Source organism: Asparagus officinalis, chromosome 1, assembly GCF_001876935.1.
Source record: "Asparagus officinalis chromosome 1, Aspof.V1, whole genome shotgun sequence".
Lineage (NCBI taxonomy): Eukaryota > Viridiplantae > Streptophyta > Magnoliopsida > Asparagales > Asparagaceae > Asparagus > Asparagus officinalis.
Genome location: NC_033794.1, coordinates 30,045,180 through 30,065,410, shown reverse-complemented (window position 1 = coordinate 30,065,410; position 20,231 = coordinate 30,045,180). Strand labels below are relative to the sequence as shown.

The 20,231-nt window shown below is 41.0% G+C and overlaps 1 protein-coding gene across 1 annotated transcript; it reads right to left on the bottom strand.

The window, feature by feature from the left end:
• On the bottom strand, window positions 1,349-2,391 carry LOC109822230 (myb-related protein 308-like). The gene is made up of 2 exons (XM_020388398.1): window positions 2,061-2,391; window positions 1,349-1,871 (listed from the first exon to the last, which is right to left on the bottom strand). Exons 1-2 carry the CDS (start codon window positions 2,318-2,320, stop codon window positions 1,514-1,516), a joined length of 618 nt encoding a protein of 205 aa, XP_020243987.1. The 5' UTR covers window positions 2,321-2,391; the 3' UTR covers window positions 1,349-1,513.

The window sequence follows — 20,231 nt, the reverse complement described above, 5'->3', positions numbered from 1 at the left end:
ATGATAAAATCAATAAAGAAATGCAAAAACACACCGTCACATCATTGATTTTTTAAATACTTAACTGCGATCTCACAAAATGATCACAATTAAACCACAAATATAGTTGAGGGGTCAAATAGATAAATTGATATTTTAGGAAGAAACTTGAGGCGTTTATAGATACTACAAGGTTGAGTTAGTTATTTTGTATTTTAAAAATAATAATAAAGGACACAGTTAGTTGTACCTTTGACTTATTAGTATGTAATTTTTTTTTTTAAAAAAAACAGTTGTAGTAATTTGTTTTCTTGCAACTACAACGAGAGTAACTAGAAGAACATGCACTTAAATAATTCATATAAAATGTAACAATTCTCTTAAAAAGAGTTATAACAAATAATAAATAATCCTAATATTTCCTTTTTCTATAAAGGGCATAACCTTTAGCCCGAACTAACCCCTGCCTTTGTCCTTGGCTCCTTGCTTCTTGCTGTAGCTTGCCCAAGTCCGCAAGTAACAACTTTGAACTATAAATTATGAAGCAGGTACAGGCCAAATTAAACACCGATGCGTGCACATTCATTCTCTTTCTTTTGGCCTAATCCTGTTTTTTGTTTCCATTATCTTATGATGATGTAATCAAAACTTTAACCAAAACTAAGGGCTTGTAATTTTCACTTTGCTGCTCACTGATTATGATAGCTGACAAGTCAAGTTTCAGTTGAAAAATAAAAAAGAGTGGCTTATTGATAAGAGTGAGTACACAATGACACACTGCTTTGCTAATTGTGGATGTTAGCTAAATAGACCTATATTTTATTTGTTCAGCTTTATTTACCTATTCATAGACTTGTGCCACCACATGTTAAGATATTTCAGGGACCTTAACAATGTCCCCACACAAGATATGCTAAGCTACTTTAGAGCCCCTTACCATGTCCCCACATATCGAACGTCTTTTCAGAGGCCGAAATCTAGACTCACGCAACGGTATCAATTTTTGAATACTCTGTTTTAGATTCGCAGATGGTGGGATTTGAACCTGAGTTCCTCTGATTCCATCCCTAACCATTGCACCAAAACTCGAAAGCTACGGTGAGAATTGAGCGTGATTGTTTTATACTCTGGTAAGATTACGTTTAAATTAATCCTTATCTAACAAATGATTGATTGATCCCAAAAAAAGATAAGAACCCGAGCAGTAGATTAATGATGCAAGCAAAAAAAAAAGTTTATAACTTTTTATTAGTGTAGTGGCTTTTAATGGGATCAACTAATCACACATATGCCCAAATTTGTTGAAACCTGAAGAGATCACATCCACCGATCCACTTCCCAAAAAGTTCAGAAGCAACAAGAGTTCGAGTTATATGAACACGGATATTGCTTTTTCACACGTCCTATTATCGTCGTCACATAACAAAAGAGAGAATCAGTTACACGATAATTTGCGCCCCGAATAATTAATCAATAGCTATTATCAACAAGTTATATCACAAAATGAGAACCGAAAGTTTAATAACAGTTTTCATTATTCTCCTTTTCTATAGTCTAAGACACCAGTCCTAAGTCCGAAAAAGCTGTGACCACCAGCCTCGCTCTTGACGGGTTCCAATTGGGACTGGACGGGCGGGCTTATTCGGAGCTCCAGATTAAGATCCGGAACCCGGTACCAAGACGAGGGGGACTCCTCGCTGCTGCTACTCTTCTCCTCCCCTTTCTTGTCAAAAGAGATGGTAGTCGTGTTGGACGAAACCCGATCCGTTACGGGGCGATGGGTTGCCGGGTCCACTCCCCGGCTTAGAAGCTTTCTGCGGATGTGCGTGTTCCAGTAGTTCTTGATCTCGTTATCCGTCCTGCCGGGTAATCTACCCGCTATAAGTGACCATCTGCATCCAATAAAAAAAATAATTTTTTTTATTACTAGCTAATTGAAGGATTGCTAGTTCGTTCATAGGATTAAGCGTATATTTATTTACTAATTTTTTTTTTCCATATTTCATATGAGACAGCCACCCGTTCGTTTATGAGGTGGGTGTGTGTTTAACAGTTTAAGTGTCAGATGATCGATCAGTTACTTGTTGCCGAGGAGGCTGTGGAGTTTGATGATGAGGTCGTCTTCATCCTGCGTGAAATTCCCGCGCTTGAGGTCAGGCCGGAGGTAGTTGATCCACCGGAGGCGCCAGCTCTGCCGCAGCGGAGGAGGCCGGCGGCCTTCGGTAGGGACGCCAGCATCCCTCGCCCGTGCCTGGATGTGGGCGACGAGACGGTCGTCTTCCTCCTTCGTCCATGCCCCCTTATTCGTATGGGCTTTCTCACAACAGGGAGACCTCCCCATGATAATTTTAAACCCTTTTTTTTTCTTTTAGATGGGGTGGATTTTATTGGGTTTTTGGATGGGAGAAAGGAGAGCGGGGTTGGGGATTTATAGTGGTTTGACTAGTAGGTATAAAAGCGAGTGGTGTGAGTGGGGTCCTTTGTGGATAATCAAAATAGGGGGAAGAGTATGACATATTATACTTACATGTAAAAGCTCATGTGAACTTAGGTAGGTATGAGTGTTTGTCCGCCAAAGTTTTCATCCATTCGTTATGCTCTGAGATTTAAAAAAAAAAAAAAAGCTGGCGGACAGATGGCTCCTATCACTTAAGTTTATAGGAGCTTTACTCTTTATTTATCGTATTAACTAAGTGCAAACTCTAAATATTGTTATAATGCTTAATATGTATAAAGGCGATCATAAACCCTATCAGTATAACTACTCTATCAGTATAACTAACGACTTTTAAATCTGTGTTGAAACATGTGTTGCGTTCTACTTATTAACATGACTTTTCAGGTCGCGATACAGGAAATCATATAGCCGAATGAGGATATAACGCATATGTTGTGCGCGGCGGAAGCTTCTCGGAACGACACGAACAATCCAAGAGATAAATCACAACTAATAAGCCAAACACAATACCAAAGCAAGACAATGAGTTTAACGTGGTTCGGCAAGTTGCCTACGTCCATGGGGCAAGAAGGGGGGAGTTCTTACTATTAGAAATCAAGAGAATACAAATAGAGTTACAAATCTCACCGATCAAACCCTAAAACAAAACTCTAGATCTCTCACAAATCTCTCACAATTGGATGCAACAATCCTCTCCAAAAGACTGCTCAAAATCGTCTTTGTTTAACCCTAATTAATCAGGTTTAGGGTTATATATCAACTCAGAAATGAACCGGGTCAAAAACCAAGGCACAGCCCAAAATCAGTCTGCGGTCGACCACGCAGGTCTCGCGGTCGACCGCACGAAGCTCGCGGTCGACCGAACACCCCCGACAGAGAACCAAAAATCCTACAGTCAAACTCGCGGTCGACCGTAGCGGTCGACCAAACTGATTTCCCAAGAGATAATCGCCTACAGGGTCCCCGCGGTCGACCGCCACGGTCGACCGCCTTCAACTCCGAATCCTACTGGCCTTCGTGCACGTTCGCGGTCGACCGTCGCTGACCCGCGGTCGACCGCCAGTCTACCTGGCCGATTCTTCTGTTGTTTTCCTGCACTCTCTCGACATTTCTTCAATTCTTCACCTCGGCAAATGTTTCTACCAAAACTGAGCCGACACCAAATCATCCAATAGTCCCTCAACAAGTCCGAGAACCAAACTAGAGCTGAAACGTAATCTCCCCCCATCCGAATCAACAGATCAAACCGGCTGTATCTGAAAGACTGCCTACGTATCCTCTTGCCTAAGGAATCAAGCCGAACGTAGTTCACCCAAATGGCCTCCAAATGCCTCAATACTGAAGAATGTTCAAAAGATTCAAACAATGACCAAATTTTACTCCTGAAACAACTTTGGTCAGCATGTTTGCATGGTTGTCGTTCGTGTGGACATTCTCCAATATGACGTCTCTATCATCCAAAACGTCACGAACAAAGTAGAATCTGACATCGATGTGCTTCGTGCGTGCATGATAAACCTGGTTCTTTGCCAAATAGATAGCTGACATGCTATCACAATATACCCAAATGGTCTCTTGTGCAATCTCTAAGTCCTTCAATAATCCACGCAACCACAAAGCCTCCTTCACAGCTTCAGTCACAGCCATATACTCTGCCTCTATAGTAGAGAGAGCCACTGTGGACTGAAGTATACATCGCCAATATACAGGTGCACCTGCCAATGTAAAAGCATAACCTGAAGTAGACCGGCGCTTGTCAAGATCTCCAACATAATCTGAATCCACATATCCAATACAATCCTGTCCATTCTTCTCATCCTTCTGGAATACTAAACCAATATCCACGGTGCCTCGAACATACCGTAGAATCCACTTCACAGCCTCCCAATGACCTTTCCAGGGGTCGTGCATGTATCTCGATATCATGCTCACAGCTTGTGACAAATCTGACCTCGTACACACCATTGCATACATCAAGCTACCTACTGCACTAGCCTATGGGACCTTCGACATATAATCTCTGTCCTCAACTGAAATATGTGACATCAACACTGAAAGCTTAAAGTGGGGAGCTAATGGTGTGCTAACGGCTTTTACATTGCCATCAAAGCTAAATTTCTTCAACATCTTCTGCAAGTAGCTTTTCTGTGTAAGTTTCAAACTCCTTTTCACACTGTCTCTCTCAATCTCCATACCCAATATCTTCTTTTCCTCTCCAAGATCCTTCATCTCGAACTCGGATGACAGTTCCTCTTTTAACTTTCGAATAGCCAAAGAATTCCTGGAAGCAATAAGCATATCGTTAACATATAAAAGCAAATATATGTGCTCACTATCCTGTAGCTTGTGCATATAAACACATGGGTCATATGGGCTCCTCGTGTACCCATGGCCAATCATAAAGCTGTTGAATCTCTTATACCACTATCTCGGCGATTGCTTCAAACCATAAAGAGACTTTTTTTAGCTTGCAAACCAAATCTTTCTTTCCTACAGCTTTGAATCCAAAGGGTTTTGTCATGTAGATCTCCTCATCTAAATCACCGTATAGAAAGGCTGTCTTTACATCCATCTGGACCAAATTCAAATCCAACTGTGCCACTAATGCTAATAAAATCTGTATCGACGAATGCTTCACAACGGGTGAAAATACCTCATTGTAATCAATACCCTCAAGTTGTGCATACCCCTTGGCAACCAATCTAGCTTTGAATCGAATGTCTCCAATAGAAGATCCCTCCTTCTTCGCATATACCCACTTACAACCTATAGATTTCTTACCCTTAGGTAGATGTGCAAGTGTCCAAGTATCGTTCTTCTGAAGAGATCGCATCTCCTCCTCCATAGCTTCACTCCACCTGGTCGAATCAGGGCTAGACTCTACCTCCCTGAATGTGGATGGAACCATATCATCAACGATCTCCACTGATAATACATATGCGACCATGACATTATTATACCTAACTGGCCAACGAATTACTCTCCTCGGTCTATCTGCTGCTATGGACCCCTGAACATGACCATGTTCATGAGTCTCACCTTCCACTGTATCCTCAATCTGCCCACCTGTCATCCTATCTCCTCCCAGTGTCACCTATGTAGGAGCCTCGATGGATACAATACTCTCTGGAGTGGGTGGAGTCACATCATCCTCCACCTGCTGTGATATCTTAAATGTCTGGTCTCCCTCCACTTGCTGAGGGACTCGAGGCATCATCATGTACGCCTCATCGAATGTGACATCTCTGTTAATAACTATCTTCTTATCCTGTGGATCCCATAACTTGAAGCTTTTAACTGACATGGTAATAAGCTGGACACCCAAATATCCGAAGCGACTCATAGTCACTAGCCACCGAACCAAACCAACGCTCCAAAGGAGTCTTCCTGTCTATCGTAGTGCATGGTAACCTATTCATGAGATGGCTCGCATAAACCAACGCGTCGGTCCAAAAGGATCTAGGCAATCCACTCTGTGTCATCATACATTACACCTTCTCCAGCAAGGTACGGTTCAATCTCTCAGTCACCCCGTTCTATTGTGGTGTCTCTCGAACTGTGAAATGTCTTCTAATGCCGTGATCCCGGTAAAACTACAGAAACGGATCACTCTTGTACTCTCCACCGTTATATGAACATAGAGTCTTCACCTTTCTACCTGTCTGTAGCTCCACTTTCTTTTTCTACTCCACAAAAATATCCAGGACCTGATGTTTATGCTTCATAGGGTATACCAAATTTCTCCTGGAATAGTCATCAATAAAAGTGACAAAGTAGTTAGCCCTACCAAGAGATGTGTTCTTGGAAGGACCCCAAACATCTGTATGAATGTAATCTAATGTACCTCGAGTGTTGTGAACAGCGATGCCAAACTTCACTCTAGTCTTTTTCCCGAGTACACAATGCTCACACAGCTCCATCTTGCAGGTCTTAGCATCTTTTAATAGCCCCTGTTTCGCTAATGACTATAGGACTTATCACCTGTGTGTCCAAGTCTCATGTGCCATAAGGTGGTAGTGTCCTCCTCTGTAGTGATAGAAGCTGTCAGACCCCATGTAACTGTCTTGCCCTTCAAGTAGTATAGGTTACTTTCCTTAACACCTCGCATCACCACTATAGAGCCCTTCGTGACCTTTCCTGTAGCCTCCTCTAAGATCACTCGATATCCTGCTGCCTCCAAAGTCCCAAGAGAAATGATGTTCTTCGTCAACTGCGGCACGAACCTTACTTTCTTCAACTCCCTAATCACTCTGTCATGCATCCTAATCCAGACTGAACCAATACCATCAATAGGGCATACGTGATCATTACCCATAAGCACGGCATCCCCTCTTTCCAGCTCCTCAAAGCTAGAGAACCAATCTTTCCTAGGGTATATGTGATATATAGCTCCTGAATCCATCATCCACTCTGTGAAATCAACATAGTAAACTGACGGTAGTGCAGGACACGAGTAGCCAGAAGAATCTGAATCTGAATGCTCACAAATAGCTTTTGCAACATTCACTTCTGAAGCCTGTGCAGCTTTCCCTTTGTTCTTCTCGGCTTTTTCTTCCACTTTGGGCAGTCAATCTTCCAATGTTCTTCTTCTTTACAATACCGATATTAATTTCTACCAACACTCTTATAGACACTCCTATTCTTTGACTTTGAACGGTTGAAATGGCGGCGGTTTGGATCACGGTCTCGAACAGCTAATGCATCTCCCGATGCCTTCTCGGAGGATTCACTATTACTCTTCCTCAACTCATAATTTACCAAGGCTGAGGTCACCTCCTTATAGTTAACTGTAGTTCTTCCATTGATCATAGTTAGAACAAACGTACCATAATCATTCTCGGGTAACGAACACAAAAGTAACATCACCTTGTCTTCATCCTCAACTATGATGTCCACATTGACTATATCTGAAAGTAGCTTAGTGAAATTGTTGATATGCTCCCTGATGGAAACTCCCTTCTTCATCTTTAACTGGTAAAACCTCTTCTTCAAGTGAAATCGATTCTCAATGCTCTTCGTAAGATACTTCTCATTGAGTGTTTCCCACATCTTCTTCGTCGACGTCTTGTTCATAACATCATAAATAAGATCCGGCGTTAAGCATGACCTAATAACACCACAAGATCTATTGTTCATCTTCCTCCAAACCTTATCCTCCATGTCAGCGGGTTTCTCTTTTAACTCAAGAGTCTCCTCCAAATTCTGTGCATCCAAGGTGTCCATCACCTGACACCTCCACAATCCAAAATTGATCTTTTCGTCAAACTTCGGAACATCAATATTCGTGTTATTGATGCTCGGACTTTGTATCGCCTTCGTAAGAGACGAACCTGATGTGCTTGTATCTCCCATGTTGTCGATCTAACTCTTCAGATAGGAATCTTCACCGAATCCTTCTAACGAGCCTGAAGCTCTAATACCAATTGTTGTGCGTAGCGGAAACTTCTCAGAACGACACGAACAATCCAAGAGATAAATCACAACTAATAAGCCAAACACAATACCACAGCAAGACAACGAGTTTAACGTGGTTCGGCAAGTTGCCTACGCCCACGGGGCAAGGAGGGGGAGTCCTTACTATTAGAAATCAAGAGAATACAAATAGAGTTACAAATCTCACCGATCAAACCCTAAAACAAAACTCTAGATCTCTCACAAATCTCCCATAATTGGATGCAGCAATCCTCTCCAAAAGACTGCTCAAAATCGTCATTACTTAACCCTAATTAATCAAGTTTAGGATTATATATCAACTCAGAAACGAACCGGGTCAAAACCAAGGCCCAGCCCAAAATCAGTCTGCGGTCGACCGCGACCGTCGACCGCGCAGGTCTCGCGGGCGACCGCACGAAGCTCCCGGTCGACCGAACACCCCCGACAGAGAACCAAAAAATCAATTCGCTATAGGGTCCTTGCGGTCGACCGTCACGGTCGACCGCCTTCAGCTCCGAATCCCACTGGCCTTCGTGCACGTTCGCGGTCGACCGCCGCTGACTCGCGGTCGACCGCTAGTCTGCCTGGCCGATTCTTCTGCTGTTTTCCTACTCTCTCTCTCGCCATTTCTTCAGCATATATCATCATTAAATCTGAATCAATGCATTCCACGTATATCAATTTAAATAAAACGACTAGAACCATCGATATTATATAAATGCAATCAGAACTTTGTAGGGATGCGACGCCATCTTTAAAACCCAGCGTTGGATATATACGTCTTGTTCCCCTTTCTCCTTATAAATTTCTACACGTACAGGATTCTTTCTAAGAATTTTTTTTTTTTTTTAATCTCCCCAGAGTGGGGATGTTCTAGAGGACGAGTTGGTGAGAAAATGGTGGCAACAACTTACTAGCTCCCTCACTTTACCCATTTTGGTAGGTCATGACATGATAACCTCCCACCAGTTTAAAAGGGCAAAGGAAAGGCACGCCTTCTATATGAGGGTGTTTATAACTCTTGATTGTAGGTGGAGAGCGTGAGGTTAAAGTTAATAGGAGTTAAGGATGCATGTGGATGGCAATTTAGGATGCCACCTGATCATTTTCTTTCTCTAGCTCTTTCTCATAATCATGTGATTGATTATGGCTATATAAATATGTACATACATGAACGCCTGTGTGTATATATATAGATATCGATACAGAAACAGCTAGCTAATCGTGCCATTTCTCTTTCTATGATTGGGAAAGACAAAGAAACCCGAGACGAATTTGGCCAGAAAATTAAGCTCTTTTTTTCCCCCCTTCTTTTATAGGAGCGCATGATTTCAGTGTGAGGCCCTCACACCTAACTCCCACGTGGAAACTTTTGGCCGCACTCCCTCGATCCAAAATTAAAAATGGCTTGTAGACACCGGACCGGTTTTGTTTGGTGTAGAGAATAGAGTGCAGGGGAAATATCTTGTCAACATTTGCTCCTCTGCCTTCATATCTCATGATTGAGACTCTACATACTCAAGCTGTGTGTCTTGAATTCTCTGAGATACGTGACACGATGCGCGCAAAATTTCAAATGCTTAAATCTTAAACCAACATTTTATGTGGTATGTACTTGTGGAAAAGAACTTCCCTAATTTGATGTTTAGATCTATAAAACTACATGAAGAAGGCAATAACCCTGTATTATGATGAGTAAGAACCGAGTTAGTAATTATAACCCGAATTAAGCAGAGTTATGTTTTTGTTAATTATATCTAATAAGAGGGTGTCATTTGATTTTAATGGATTTTACGGAGATCATCTGATATTTTGATGTCCCATATGGAGGCCATCTTTTCTCGTACATCTGTTGAACATACATCAAATACAGATATATATAAATAACAGATATCTATCATGTGAGTGTCATGTAACTTCAATGATTTGCATACCATATTGCAAAACGACTATCTAATCTGCCGGGATAAAGGTTTTAATTTGCTTAAAGTAAAGTTTATAGATAATAATTGCCGTTAGGCAATATGTTAAGGAGCATTAAATTCTCCCAAACTCCCTCCGAGTAAGAATTTAATGAGTTTGATTTTTTTTTCCCTACCTAAAATTAAACCATCTTCATGCAGCACTTAATAAAATTTAAAAAATAATATATTCTCTAGAAAGCCATTTTAAACAAAGTATAGTCATTGACAACAATTTATCATGTCATCAGCTCATATTTTTTTTTATTTTCTGAAAACAAAGATCACTATTAAAAAAACCATCATAGGTTCTAGATGACTTACTATTATTATTGTTATTTTGTTCTTTTTTTCGCCTTTTTCTTAATAGTGATTTTTTGTTTTAAAAAGTAAAAATTATCAGTAATTTTTGTTTTTAGAGAATAAATAATTTTTATTAATACGTATCAAGTGTTGTGTGTAGATGATTATAACTTTTAATTTTAGGTAGAAAAAGTTGAACCCATAATTCATACTCATTTTTCTGTGACAATGAAGAAAGTTGGGAAGCATATCCTCTAAGGGCGCCCTATAGAAAAATCTATCATGAATAACTAATCGGGAAGTGAATAGCTGCATCTTTAACCCAAAATTTATGATAATAGTTGGAAGTAAGCCAAACAAATTAAAACAAATGAGTCTACTCGGTCGCTCTAAAATTCTACACCCAGAAGCTGATTATGGGCTGAATGATTGGACCAAAGCCGAACACAACGTGGGCCTTAATTTAAACTCTGCACAACGTTGCGTGTGACTGCACGCGCAAGCAAAGGATTCTAATAAAGGAATAATGGCGGTCTTCAATTAGGTTCCAGTCTAGTTCACTAGTTGCACTGCCAAATTGCTTTTGTTGAGTTTTTGGGTTGATTGGCTCCAACTCTAATATCAATAACCACCTTTAGATTTCGGATCCTTAATTTCCTGGCCCATGTGCTACCAAACCCACTTGATCCCTTCTAGAAGATTAAAAGGTAAGCTGCTCAAGGAGGAGGACTGCAGAGGATTGTTGTGGTTGTGATGGTTGGTTGGTTTACCCTCCGCTTGTTATTTCCTACTTTCTGTGGTTCAACTTTTCGTTTTTAGGGACAAGTGGTTGTCAAGTTTGGACTTGCTTCGGTGCCCTGGGTTCATATCCTCGCATTTTTCGCGCCTTATACTAGCGGCTCGGAATCTTGTATATTCTTGATTGTACAGAAATTTTATAAATTTGTGATAAGCTTCGCGTATGCATAACCGTATTTATTAGAATACAGATATAGTTATTCAAACCAATAACTGACAGAATACGGTTGTGGATATGGTTGTGCAGGGAAATATCTGGACCCACATCCTGAATGTCTGAATATATGTTGAAATACAACTATAATTGTTTCCATCCTTAGATTAATGAATTTGAGATGAGTTTTGATGATCTAGAGAGCCAATTTTAGTTTTTTAGATGTAAAACATATTAATGAACTCTTTAATAGCACATGAACTATAATATATTGGATATTATTTAGTTTTCTCATATCCGTTTTGAAGAATTACAGGAAACAGCATAGGAGAAGCCAGAAAGTCTGGCGGTCGACCGCCGCGGTCGACCGCCAACGTGCACGAAGTCTTAGTGGGATTCGGAGTTGATGGCGGTCGACCGTGGATGACTGTAATCGATTTACTCTCGGGTTTGTGGTTCGGTCGACCGCCGCGGTCGACCGCGACGTGGTCTACCGACGATGAACTGGGCTGGGCCTTTCGGTTTTTGACCCGTTTCGTTTCTGAGTTGTATATAACTCAAATTCTGCATTGTTTAGGGTTAATGCAAGGACGAATTTGAGCAGCCTTGAAGAGAGAATAGTTGCATCCAATTGTGGGAGAGTTGAGAGAGATTAAGAGCTTTGTTTTAGGGTTTGATCTGAGTGATTTGTAACTCTACTTGTATTTTCTGATTTCTAATAGTAAGAACTCCCCCCTTCCTTGCCCCGTGGACGTAGGCAACTTGCCGAACCACGTAAATCTCTTGTTCTTGCTGTGATTGTGGTTTGCATATTAGTTGTGGTTAGTTCGAGTTATTGTTCGTGTTGCCAGAGAAAGCTTCCGCCGCGCACAACAATTGGTATCAGAGCTAGATCGACAACATGGGAGATGCAAGCACGTCAGGTTCGTCTCTTACAAAGGCGATACAGAGTCTGAGCATCAATAACACAAAGATTGATGTTCCAAAGTTCGATGGCAAGATCAATTTTGGATTGTGGAGGTGTCAGGTGATGGATGCATTGGATGCACAGAATTTGAAGGAGACTCTTGAGTTAAAAGAGAAACCCGCTGAGTTGGAGGATAAGGTTTGGAGGAAGATGAACAGTAGAGCTTGTGGTGTTATTAGGTCATGCTTGACGCCGGATCTTATTTACGATGTTATGAACGAGACGTCGGCGAAGAAGATGTGGGAAACACTCAATGAGAAATATCTTACGAAGAGCATTGAGAATCGGCTTCACTTGAAGAAGAGATTTTACCAGTTCAAGATGAAGAGGGGAGTTTCCATCAGGGAGCATGTCAACAACTTCACAAAGCTACTTTCAGATATGGCCAATGTTGATATTATAGTTGAGGATGAAGACAAGGCGATGCTACTTCTGTGTTCGTTGCCCGAAGATGATTATGGTACGTTCGTTCTCACTATGATCAATGGAAGAACTACAGTCAGCTACAAGGAGGTGACCTCAGCTTTGGTGAATTATGAGTTGAGGAAGAATAATGGTGAACCATCCGAGAAGACATCGGGAGATGCATTAGCAGTTCGAGGCCGAGATCCAAACCGTCGCCAGTTCAACCACTCAAAGTCAAAGAATAGGAGTGCCTATAAGAGTGTTGGTAGAAATCAATGTCGGTATTGTAAAGAAAAAGGACATTAAAAGATTGACTGCCCAAAGTGGAAAGAAAAAGCCGGGAAGAATAAGGGGAAAGCTACACAAGCTTCAGAAGTGAATGTTGCAAAAGCTATTGGTGAGCATTCAGATTCAGATTCTTCAGGCTATTCATGCCCTGCGTTACCGTCAGTTTGCTATGCGGATTCCACGGAGTGGATGATGGATTCGGGAGCTATATATCATATCTGCCCTAAGAGGGAGTGGTTTTCTAGCTTTGAGGAGCTGGAAAAAGGCGATGTCGTGCTTATGGGTAATGACCACGTATGTCCTATTGGTGGTATTGGGTCAGTCCGGATTAGGATGCATGATGGTGTAGTGAGGGAATTGAAGGAAGTGAGGTTCGTGCCGCAGTTGATGAAGAACATCATTTCTTTTGGGACTTTGGAGGCAGCAGGATATCGAGTGATCTTAGAGGATGCTATAGTGAAGGTCACGAAGGGTTCTAAGGTGGTGATGCGAGGTGTCAGGGAAAACAACCTATACTACTTGAAGGGCAAGACAGTTACAGGGGGTCTGGCAGCTTCTATTACTATAGAGGAGGACACTACCACCTTATGGCACATGAGACTTGGACACACAGGTGATAAGTCTCTACAGTCATTAGCAAAACAGGGGCTATTGAAAGGTGCTAAGACCTGCAAGATGGAATTGTGTGAGCATTGTGTACTTGGGAAGAAGACTAGAGTGAAGTTCGGCACCGTTGTTCATAACACCCAAGGTACATTGGATTATATTCACACGGATGTTTGGGGGTCCTTCCAAGAACACATCTCTTGGGGGGCCAACTATTTTGTCACTTTCATTGATGATTATTCCAGAAGGAATTGGGTATACCTGATGAAGCATAAACATCAGGTCCTGGATATTTTTGTGGAGTGGAAGAAGAAAGTGGAGCTGCAGACATGTAGAAAGGTGAAGACTCTACATTCAGATAACGGTGGAGAGTACAAGAGTGATCCGTTTCTACAGTTTTACCGGGATCACGGCATTAGAAGACACTTCACAGTTCGAGAGACACCGTAATATAACGGGGTGGCTGAGAGATTGAACCGTACATTGCTGGAGAAGGTGCGGTGTATGATGACACAGAGTGGATTGCCTAGATCCTTTTGGGCCGAGGCGGTAGTTTATGCTAGCCATCTCATGAATATGTTGCCGTGCACTGCGATAGACGGGAAGACTCCTTTGGAGCGTTGGTGTGGTTCGGTGGCTAGTGACTATGAGTCGCTTCGGATATTCGGGTGTCCAGCTTATTATCATGTCAGTGATGGCAAATTAAATCCGAGAGCGAGGAAAGCAGTCTTTGTGGGATTTAGAGATGGAGTCAAAGGCTTCAAGTTATGGGATCCACAGGACAAGAAGATAGTTGTTAGCAGAGCTGTCACATTTGACGAGACGTACATGATGAGGCCTCGAGCCCCTCAGCAGGTGGAGGGAGACCAGACAAGAGAGATATCGCAGCAGGGATGAGGCCTCGAGCCCCTCAGCAGGTGGAGGGAGACCAGACAAGAGAGATATCGCAGCAGGTGGAGGAAGATGTGACTCCACCCACTCCAGAGAACACAGTATCCATCGAGGCTCCTACAAAGGTGACACTGGGAGGAGATGAGATGACAGCCGGGCATATACAGGATACAGTGGATCATGGGACTCATGAACAGGGTCATGTTCAGAGGTCCATTGCAGCAGATAGACCGAGGAGAGAGATTCGTCGGCCAGCTAGGTATAATGATGTCATGGTCACATATGCATTATCAGTGGAGGTAGTTGATGATATGGTTCCAGCCACATTCAGGGAGGCAGAGTCTAGCCCCGATTCGATCAGGTGGAGGGAAGCTATGAAGGAGGAGATGCGGTCTCTTCAGAAGAACGATACTTGGACACTTGCACATCAACCTAAGGGTAAGAAGGCTATAGGTTGCAAGTGGGTATATGCGAAGAAGGAGGGATCTTCTATTGGGGACATAATGTTCAAAGCCAGATTGGTTACCAAGGGATATGCACAGCTTGAGGGCATTGATTACAACGAGGTATTTTCACCCGTTGTGAAGCATTCGTCTATACAGATTCTATTAGCGTTGGTGGCACAGTTGGATTTGGATTTGGTCCAGATGGATGTGAAGACAACCTTTCTACACGGTGATTTAGATGAGGAGATCTACATAACACAACCCTAGGGTTTCAAAGCTGCAGGAAAGGAAGATTTAGTTTGTAAGCTGAAGAAGTCTCTTTATGGTTTGAAGCAGTCACCAAGACAGTGGTATAAGAGATTCGACGGCTTTATGATTGGCCGAGGGTACACGAGGAGCCCATATGACCCATGTGTTTATATGCACAAGCTACATGATGGTGAGCACATATATTTGCTTTTATATGTTGACGATATGCTTATTGCTTCCAAGAATTTTCGGCTATTCGAAAGTTGAAAGATGAGCTGTCATCCGAGTTTGAGATGAAGGATCTTGGAGAGGCAAAGAAGATATTGGGTATGGAGATCGAGAGAGACATGGTGAAAGGGAGTTTGAAGCTTACACAGAAGAACTACTTGCAGAAGATGTTGAAGAAATTCAGCTTTGATGGCAATGCAAAAGCAGTTAGCACACCAATGGCTCCCCACTTCAAGCTTTCAGCGTTGATGTCACCTGTTTCAGTTGAGGACAGAGATTATATGTCGAAGGTCCCATATGCCAGTGCAGTAGGTAGCTTGATGTATGCGATGATGTGTACGAGGCCAGATTTGTCACAGGCCGTGAGCATGGTATCGAGATACATGCACGACCCCGGGAAGGGTCATTGGGAGGCCATGAAGTGGATTCTACGGTATGTTCGAGGCACCGTGGATGTTGGTTTAGTGTTCCAGAAGGATGAGAAGGATGGACATGATTGTATTGGATATGTGGATTCAGATTATGCTGGAGATCTTGACAAACGCCGATCTACTTCAGGTTATGTTTTTACATTGGCAGGTGCACCTGTATGTTGGCGTTGCACGCTTCAGTCCACAGTGGCTCTCTCTACTACAGAGGCAGAGTATATGGCAGTTACTCAAGCTATTAAGGAAGCTTTATGGTTGCGTGGATTATTGGAGGACTTGGGGATCGCTCAGGAGACTATTCGGATATATTGTGATAGCATGTCGGCTATCTATTTGGCGAAGAACCAGGTTTATCATGCGCGCACGAAGCACATAGACGTCAGATTCCACTTTATACGTGATGTTTTGGATGATGGAGACGTCATATTAGAGAAGGTCCACATGAATGACAACCCTGCAGATATGTTGACCAAAGTTGTTTCAGGAGTAAAATTTGGTCATTGTTTGAAGCTTTTGAACATCCTTCAGTTCTGAGGTCTTTGGAGACCATTTGGGTGAACTACGTTCGGCTTGATTCCTTAGGCAAGAGGATACGTAGGCAGTCTTTCAGATGCAGCCGGTTTGATCAGTTGATTCAGATGGGGGGAGAGATCACGTTTCAGCTCTAGATTGGTTCCCTAACTTGTTGAGGGACTATTGGATGATTTGGTGTCGGCTCAGTTTTGGTGGAAACATTCGCCGATGTGGAGAATTGAAGAATTACCGGAAACAGCATAGGAGAAGCCAGAAAGTCTGGCGGTCGACCGCCGCGGTCGACCGCGGATGACTGTAAGCGATTTTTGCTCTCGGGACTGAGATTCGGTCGACCGCCGCGGTCGACCGACGATGAACTGGGTTGGGCCTTTCAGTTTTTGACCCGTTTCGTTTCTGAGTTGTATATAACTCAAATCCTGATTGTTTAGGGTTAATGCAAGGACGAATTTGAGCAGCCTTGAAGAGAGAATAGTTGCATCCAATTGTGGGAGAGTTGAGAGAGATCAAGAGCTTTGTTTTAGGGTTTGATCTGAGAGATTTGTAACTCTACTTGTATTCTCTGATTTCTAATAGTAAGAACTCCCCCCTTCCTTGCCCCGTGGACATAGGCAGCTTGCCGAACCACGTAAATCTCTTGTTCTTGCTGTGATTGTGGTTTGCATATTAGTTGTGGTTAGATCGAGTTATTGTTCGTGTTGCCAGAGAAAGCTTCTGCCGCGCACAACACGTTTTGTATCTGCATGTATATTCGTATCTGCATCCAATTTTGGCGGACATGGATATGAGTTTTATTCTTTTAGAAATATATTTGTATTCTTAACCATATCCTTGAATGACAACATTGACAAGCATATTAGACATGATAAGGTATCATGTCCGAGTCGAATCACCATTTGTAACCCCTAGTAACATCTCTTCTTCTTCTAGGTTCCAAAATGACAAAATTTTCTAGATTGACCCCACAAATAGATGTTTATCTTCTTATTTCTAAACGGAAGATAAAAAAGGTTGCTTGGGACCAAATGGAGAGATAACGTTACTGGTCACGAGCTAATATCATAATATTCTACATGTCAACCGTACTCTAAATTATACAAAACTCAGTTGAAATTTTCAAACTAACTCTGTTCTCATGTGAGATAATTGAAGATTTTTACTCATCAATCGTAAATATATAGAATTCCTTTGCAACCGTACTCTAAATTATACGAAACTCAGTTGAAATTTTCAAACTAACTCTGTTCTCATGTGAGATATTTGAAGATTTTTACTAATCAATCGTAAATGTATAGAATTCCTTTGCAGCCAAGAATGCAAAGGATCTGAAATCACTCAGATGCCCTGCATGTTGCGCCCGCGCTCTCTCCCTCTCTCAAAGATCCAATCTCTCTCTCTCTCTCTCTCTCTCTCTCTCTCTCTCAATTTAATCTCTCACAAATATCCAAAGTCACATGATTCGCTCATATGTCATGAACCAGCAAGAGCAAAGCGGCTCCAATTTTCTTCTTAAAATTCCAGACTAGCTACGACTTCGCTTTTTCCTAACAAGTTTTGTATTTTTGTGTACCAAACTCTCTTGGCAAATTAGGTTTTGTATTTTTGTGTACCAAACTCTCTAGGCAAATTAGGCAGGAGCAATTTGGATATGCTAAAGAAGTAGACCTGTCCATCCTGCCCGGCCCGGCTCGGCCCGAAAATCCGGGCCCGGGCCGGGCAAAACCGGAGCTCGGACCCGGACCCGGGTACCCCGGACCGGGTTCCGGGCCGGCCCGATTTATTTTCTTTTTTTTTAATTCTATTTAAAATTTCAATTATACTAAAAAAGACAAAAAAATTTAATAAAAAACAATAATTTTATTAATCACTTAAAATGACATAAATTACAAATAAAAATTATAAAAATAAATTCTTTATTAATAATTAATAAATTATTTACAAATTACAAGTATAATTTATTTTGGAATTCATCGCATCACAATAGATAAGTACATCTCAACTAAGTTGGCACCTACTCACCTATATCACTATCATTTGTAACTATTTTCAAAATAATTCTTTATAAATTTTAAGCTAAGATATAAAAATTATAATTTGATGAATATTATTTATTCTTTATATCTATCTGCTAGTCCCAATTCTTCAAATTTATCTTCAATTCCAGTCATCCGATCGATGCATTGCGTCCGCTTCTCGTACCTCCACCAATCTTGTAAGCACATCACTGCTTGTACAGTATACGGATCTAAGCATGTCATGTGGTCGTCGATCAAATGTCCTGCTGTGCTGAAGGCGGATTCTGAAGCTACCGTCGAAACCTGCACTGTTAGTAAGTCACGAACCATGGTGAAAAGTATAGGATATGAAACCGATCCATATACTTTCCACCATTGCAAAATATCTAAAGCATTTCATTGACATTTAACTAAAGAAGCAGATAAATATTCATCTATTTCAGAAACCTCCAATGATAACGATCCAAGTCCAGATCCACCAATTAGCTCAGCTACCATTGCATACCTATCAAAACTTACACTTTTACCTCGGGATGAGCTCGAAGAAACCGAAGCTGTAGACTGTTGTGTAGCTACACCATGTCTAGCTGCATACTCATCATATAAGGTTTGAAAATAATTTCTAATAGTTAAATGATGATTAGTAACAGTAAGGGTGGTTCCATCATCTAAGTCTATAATCTGATTACCATACAATGATTGTAACAAACTTTGAAGGCAATATCCTTCAAGCATGGATCAATAAGAACCCCCAAACCAAAAATACGAGGAATAGGCCTAAAGTACTTATTAAATTTGCTCTCTATTTAAAAAATTATAGATCCAAAAGTATCATCCGTACGATATTTCCCAAAAAAAATTTGAATATTTAAAATTTGTAAAGCAGCTAAAGTAATGGTTGGATAATAACAGTCAGATAATAACATTGTAACATCATAAAAAACTTGTAACATTTTATTTAAATTACATATAATTATCCATTCATCTTCAGTTATTCCATAAGTGCTACCAGAACTAGAACTAGAAGCATAATAGTTTATAAAATCAGTTATAATGTCTTTATATTCTATTGCTACACTTAACATTGCATATGTGGAATTCCACCTATGGTCAACATCTTTTGGAATTAGTCTAGGCTTTACATTTTTTCTTTTACAAAATTGTTTCCATCTTTTAAGTCTTTGTTCAGAAGCACTATGCATGTAAGCAACTGTTCTAACCTTTTCTATCATGGGTTTAATTTCAGTAAATGCACTTTGAACAATTAAATTTAAAATATGACAGATGCACCTAATATGAAAAAGATCACCATGACATGGCAATGACAGAGTTGATCTGATAAAATCAACAGCTACATTGTTATTACTTGCATTATCTAGTGAAAGAGAAAATATTCTTTCTGAAATTTCTAATTTCATAAGTTCTTCAATTATTAAATTTGCAACATTAATACCAGTATGTGACTCTTCTATTACAATAAAAGAAACAACTCTTTTAAACATTTACCAATTTTTATCAATCTAGTGTGCTGTGACACATAAATATCCAGTTTGTACTTTAGATGTCCAAATATCAGAAGTTAAAGAAAATTTACAGTTTAAATTTTTAAAATAAGAAATTATATTTCCTTGTTCTTCCTGATAATATTTTAAAATATCACATTGACAGGTTTGACGAGAAAATTTTTTAAATGCAGGATAAAAACCATCTCTAAACATATCTTCAAATTCATCATCTTCTACTAATTTAAAAGGAATGTTTTTAAGAATGATAAACCTGATTACGTATTTCCTGGCTCTGGCAGCGTCATAGTTCTAACTACCGAGACTACCAGAAGAGGAGGATTGAGAAATCATAGATCGTCGGATATCACCTTGAGGAGTCTGGCATTTGTTGTGTTTATCTAAATGGCGTTTGAGGTGGTTGGTGCCGCTCTTATGATGAGCTTGAAAAATCTTGCCGCACAACGCACACTTAGCCTTTTGGGTGAGGATCCTACCGTGTTCATCCTTGGTGACGTTGATCTTCTCGTAAAAATTCCACACATAGAATCTTGGTCTTTTAGGAGCTCTTGGTGCAGATTCGTCGCCA

Coding starts and splice junctions, on each gene's coding strand:
- LOC109822230 (XM_020388398.1), bottom strand. CDS start 2,320: ATGGGGAGGTCTCCCTGTTGTGAGAAAGCCCATACGAATAAGGGGGCA. Junction 1,872..2,060: donor CACAGCCTCCTCGGCAACAA/GTAACTGATCGA, acceptor TATTGGATGCAG/ATGGTCACTTATAGCGGGTA.